At 41.1% G+C, this 6,000-nt stretch overlaps 1 protein-coding gene across 1 annotated transcript in view; it reads left to right on the forward strand.

Annotated features, from left to right (window-relative positions):
* Positions 1–4,976, forward strand: part of scrib (scribble) — a 66,086-nt gene extending 61,110 nt beyond the window's left edge. Inside the window, 1 exon segment of the mRNA XM_068296974.1 lies at positions 2,096–4,976. Coding sequence (XP_068153075.1) covers positions 2,096–3,814 — 1,719 coding nt within the window. The 3' untranslated portion in view covers positions 3,815–4,976.
* The last annotated feature ends 1,024 nt before the right edge of the window (positions 4,977–6,000 follow it).

Consider the following 6,000-nt stretch of genomic DNA (forward strand, 5'->3'; position numbering starts at 1 on the left):
GTGTAGTAACTCTGGTTGCACCTATTAAAGATTTTAAGTACCCTCAGCCCATCATAAAGCACTCATTACAGCTCGCACACACCACCTCGCCTAAACACCCCACCAAACACACAAACATTTAATTTTTATTGAATTTTGGGTACGACAGAGTCAGAGTCTTAATTATTTTATAGAGCTCATGATCTAGTCCATGGTCTAGAGGGGTAAGGGAAAGTTTAGAGAGATTGAAAAGTATCTTTACATCTTGTAAGTGCCTAAGACACTTCAATGTGTTGTAGTCTGTCGTGCCTTATCCTGTCGTTTGCTCTTTGTTGTTGAGAAAAACAAATTTTAATATCTACACAGAAGCTAGAAGCTGAATGTATGGCGCTCAGGGTTGGCCTGTGGATTTTGTTGACATTTCGCCTTGTGCTCGCGCCCACCGCTGTAAAGTGCAGCGCATAAAAAGGACAATAAGCTACTTTTGTAAGCCACCACCTACGCGAAAAAGGTTTTTACATCCAACACGAACCGGAAGAGAAAGTGGTAAAAGTGAGAGAGGTGCGTGGACCACCATGAACAGAAATCATTTCCAGTTATTGTTGTCTTTTGAGTGTCGCGGTTTTAAGACCCGGACCGAACTGAACCAAACCAAAGCAAACCCCACCATACTTGAGGCAATAACCCTCAAAGAGTTTCATTGTCTGTTTTTTGGTTTCTTACTCGCTCTTTTTGCAGCGGGTTCTTGTTGGCTCTTCTGTTGTTGATGTTGTTGTCACGTGTCCATAAACCAGCTTGGAGCCCCACAAGACGACCGACCGTCATTTTTACGCTACGCCACTAAGGCTTGTTTCTGGATACAATTTTCTTGGTGTTTGTTTTGTTTATTTTTTTTAAGTATGCCAACGCATTATAATGACGCGCTTTCGGTGCTTTTTTTATTGCCAAGTCCATTAAAATTAAAGCAAAACTTTTGTTTTCATGGTCCAGAATCATTTTTAATGACTTTGAAATAAATAAAAATAACAAACAACATGCTGCCAAAAAGCATTTGATGTCTATTGTTTGGTTTCTCAGGCACGTGTTTCGTTTACCCATTCAATTTGTGTCAAACGGAAGACAAAATGATGCACATAAACAACAAGCTTCTCGAATCACAGCAAACAGCAGCAACAAAAAAACCACAAGCCATCACCCAAAGAGAACTGATTGTCAACTACTCCGCTGACAGGCTCAGCCATCTTCCCTGGTCATCAAGATTTTACCCGAAAAATGCAACAGCAAATGACTGCAGAACGGCAGGAAGCCTTTGCCTTAACATCTGTTGGCGACAGCCCACCCCTAGCTAATCTGTCGTCTATTCAAAGCTCAGTAAGAGTTTTAGTTTTTCGGTAAAGAAAATGCAGGCAATTTCGTCTCACAGCAAACAATCTTTTGTCTCTTACTCATATTAGCAACAACAAGCAACTGTGATTGAGGTTGTTGCTCTCTACAACAAGTCGGCTTTAAATTGAGTGACCCAAAAAACTGAACAAATTTGCTATTGAACTTTCTCAAGCAATGTCCAGTGAGCAAATTTAAATGTATATATATTTTCATAGAAGGTTTTAGTAGATAAAAGCATTCTTTAGTTTTCCCAAAGCACTTTAATGTGAGTATTTCATCAAAACTATTGTTAGTCTGTTTCGATCTACCAATCGCACAATTAGCTGCAATCGGTGTTGGTTTGATTTAAGGTTAACTGTTTCATTTAATCACAACACTTGAATCCCATTACGACTAACCATTAACCGTCTCACTAATTGCCATTTTCAGTGTTTTATAGTATCTAGCTAAACTCAATGCACATTTCATTCATTAAGGCTTATGAATTCACCTGGGGAAATGTACATTTACCATTTCTCGCTGTATAAATTAACTGTAAGCCGTTTGATGGGTATAGCATAGTAAATATTGGCATGCTTCTGATTGTGGATCCCCCTACCTGTCTATTTCCCACTTGCTTTTTGTTTGGTTTGTTGCTTAGTATTTAGTACGCTGACAAATATATATATATAAATGAAGAGAGAGAAAGAAAATGCAAAACGTATTCGCATTTTGCCCCTCCTGAACTTAGGTTGAGACCTGCAAGGAACGCATAATTTCCCTGGAACTGCAAGTGCCCGAATTGGAAGATGCAGCTTTGGACGACACTCAACCACCACCAGAGCTTGATGCAGACGATGATTTCGACGATGCGGAAGACTACGAAGATGTAGATGATGATGATGAAGATGATGACGATGACGACGACGATGACGAGGAGGAGGAGGAGGACACCGCTTCCATTGTGACAGTACAGGCCAATAGCGAAAAATTGTTTCTACGTCACGATGGGGATACTTATGGTCCCTCTTCCATTGAAAGTGTTTCGTCAGGCAAGGTTCGCATCAAGCCAACTCCACTGGCACTGCATCAGACTTTGGCCAAAGAGACAACCATTGTGGAGGTTTTGAATCCAGTGATAGGCGGTGATGGCAGTGCCCGTACCATTCAAGTGAGCGGAGCTCCATTTGACGAAGACGAACTTGAGCAGGGTGCCGTGTCCTTGCTGCGCAGTGAAACTTTTGTGCTGCCCCCCGGCGGCTTCACCGGCAAGACAGAGCTCTCATTAAACGCAAAAATGAAAACTGTGCTCGAGGAGCTCTTAGAGAACGAGCGCGTCAAATTGAATTTGCAAAAGAGTCTCGAGGAAGAAGAGGACCAGGACGACGAGGAGGGCGAAAGTGCCTATGGCGATGCAAGGGATGACGACGAGAGCGCCTATGGTGATGCCATTGACGATGTTGTTGACTTTGGTATTGCAGCGGTCACAACTCGAAAGACTAACGAACACGGTGATGCTAAGAACGGCAATCAGCAGCTGCTCGAGGAGCTGATAAAGGACAGCAACCGCAATACGATTATTGCTAAATTGGCAGGCCAATTGTCCAACAAAGATGACGACAATGATGATGATGATGACGAGGAAGACGATGACGACGACGAAGAGGAAAGCAGTGACTCGTCAGACGATGACAGCGATGACTCCGATGTGGAGGACAACGGCGAGGACCAACTAAATGTGACCTACGTGCAGGGCGCGCAGGTAATCGAGAATCTCAATACAGTGACTACCACCGGAGGCAGTAAATTGCAAAAGTCTCAGACATACAACACGATGAAGGAAGCCTCGGAGAAGGAGAATCAACAAGTGACCCAAGTGGACCAAGCATTGGATCAATGTGCTGGTGGCCCTGGCGATGGCACATTGGCTCAGCTGCAGGCCGAGCAGCGTGCCCTGGCCGAGATCTCAAAGCAGTTGCGTAAATCTGTCGATGATTTGTTAAATGCCGATGACGGAACCGTAGTCGAAACGCAACGAACTTACACATTGCCAGCCGCCAGCGATAGTGCAGCCGTTGTCACCGTCACCGAGGTGGTAAAGAAGCAAAAGAAAAGTCGACGACCAGCCGATTCCTCCGAGTCTGGTGAGGCATTGTTCAATCGTCTCCTGAGTGCTGGCGAGTCAGAACGTCAGATATTCGACCAACAGCAGGGAGAGACTATCACAACGACCACAACAACCACAGAGTCCTTGGCTGGTCCAGCTGGCACAGCTGTTTCTGCTGGCACTGTGGTTGGAGCAGAGCCCAGTGGCACAAGTGTGGTGACCACAACTACGCGTACGGTATCCAATATTGTGACTAGCGGCATTCCGAGGCCAGAGACCAGTCAGAAAGCAGGAAATCGTAATAACACCAACACCAACAACAACAATCGCAACAAAAATAAACGTAAAAATAAAAAGAAATAGAAGGATGCACTGAGCAAGATAAAAAATTACGTATACGCCACATAGTCGGTATGTGATTTATACAAATACTCTAAGGCACACACACACACACATACGCAGAGAGACAGCCAGGCAGTCCGAGAGCAACACATATACCCATGCAAGTTCACACACACACACACGCACACACATGTATGTAGATATATGAGGATACCGATATAAATAGTCACATATCAGCGTTGAAAAATAAAGAGCAATGTTTTAATGTGCCGTTCTACATTATTTACCAACTATTTGTATGTACCATACATAAAAATACATATAAATATATAAATATATATAGACATCCAAACAGATACATACATACATGCATACATATATGTTGCATATCTTAATGATATTTTAATTAATTGTGCAAATAATAACATTGTCGTTGCATTTAAAAACTCATTTGTGACTAATCATAAAAATGCAGCTGCAAGAGCAACCAACAGCAACAAAACATCTGCAACATTGCTAAAGTTTTTTTCTAACCAGTATATCATCGAATGCCGCCCAACAACAACAAAAACAACCACAAATAACAATAAACAACAACTACAACAAATACGAATTATTGTGGCAGCAGGCAATTAAAAATAGAAGATGAAAAAAAACACCGAACTCATTGAAACAAAAATCTTATTTAATTTAATTAAATAATTTCACTTTGTTTGCATTTAACTTTCATTTGGTAAAATAGCTGCAGGTTGTTTTTTCTTTTATCATTATGATTTAATTTCTGTTTTTTTTTTGTTAAAGTTTTCGCAAATTAAAATGACATTTTTTATGCTTTTAGCACAAAAACTAAACATGGGCGTGGCCAATGAGCCAAAGTATTTACGATGATCCTACAAAACCCTAAGCATTCCGAGCAGTCCGACTACTAAGCGGGCATTATCTTAAGAAACTAAATCTACATCTATCTATATATAGAGATATAAAAATAGCTGACGAATCAGTTGATAGTCTAAATACAGCACAATTCAGTTTCTAATAAAGAAATTTTTGATATATGTAAAAATCAATCTATCAAATACTTTATATGTAATATGCATTAGATTTATAGAATGAGCGAAAAACGAAAACGAGACATTTTTTGGAAATGTAATAAAATGAAAATGTATGAATTTGTATTTTTAAATCAGTTGATTTCTTTATTTAAGAAGAAGACGTCTTCTATTCAATAGACAGGTAAGTTCTCTTAAACTTTAGTTAAACATTCAACTCGCAAATGCAGTCGAATAAATAATGTTAAAGACATTGATAACAAACAAAATGGTATCTCAACACTTTATTGAATATGTAAGAGGGCGGAAGATGGTGCCATTTTCCCTTCACTCCGCTCTCCCATCTCCCAGATCTAGAGAACTCACAACAAAATGTCTTCCGACATCGTTGTAGAAGCCATAGATGCAGTGTACCCAGTGTATACACACATATACATATGTACATAGCCATGGATAGATAGATAGGTAGACACCTGCCAGAGAGTTGCGTGCCCAAGGGCTATACTACGGGGCGGGGGCGTGGCACTCTGCTAATGTGAAAATCGTTACTACACACCTGTCAAAACTGACAATGAAGCATTGAAGAAGTTTTGAACGGAAACGTTTGCCATGTCGAGGCAACAGCCTCCGTCTCCCATTGCAACTAGATACACATATACATACAAAGACGGTATAGGTAAGTAAGTGAGTGGGTGGTTGGTTGATTCCCCTTTCTATTTGCTGTTTGCTACAGTGTGCATAATTCGATTTCGAAATGTGCAACACATGTGATAGTTGCCTTTGGTGCTTGCGTTTGCATTTTAAATATTTAATGACGTTACCAATTGAATTAGAGACGGGGGGTGGAAAGTTTCCTTTCGTGTCGTTTCGTTTCGCAGTTCTTGTTGCATGTGTCAAGTGCAATGTTTCTGTGCAATGGGCAGCTGAAACGGCAACGGCAACGGCAACTACAACTTGTGCTGAGCAAGACAAATGAATACGGTTTGGATGGGATTGGCGTTGGGTTTCGAAAGACCGATCTCTGGTAAGAACAGATTTGCATTTACGCAACACTTCATACGCAGAAACAACGAAACCGAATGACGCTAATGCAACCCGGACTCACCAATATACGCTGTGCATTAATCAAAATCACATTTTTGTTGATGACGACAACAC

This window comes from Drosophila tropicalis, unplaced genomic scaffold, assembly GCF_018151085.1.
Source record: "Drosophila tropicalis isolate 14030-0801.00 unplaced genomic scaffold, ASM1815108v1 contig_859, whole genome shotgun sequence".
NCBI lineage: Eukaryota > Metazoa > Arthropoda > Insecta > Diptera > Drosophilidae > Drosophila > Drosophila tropicalis.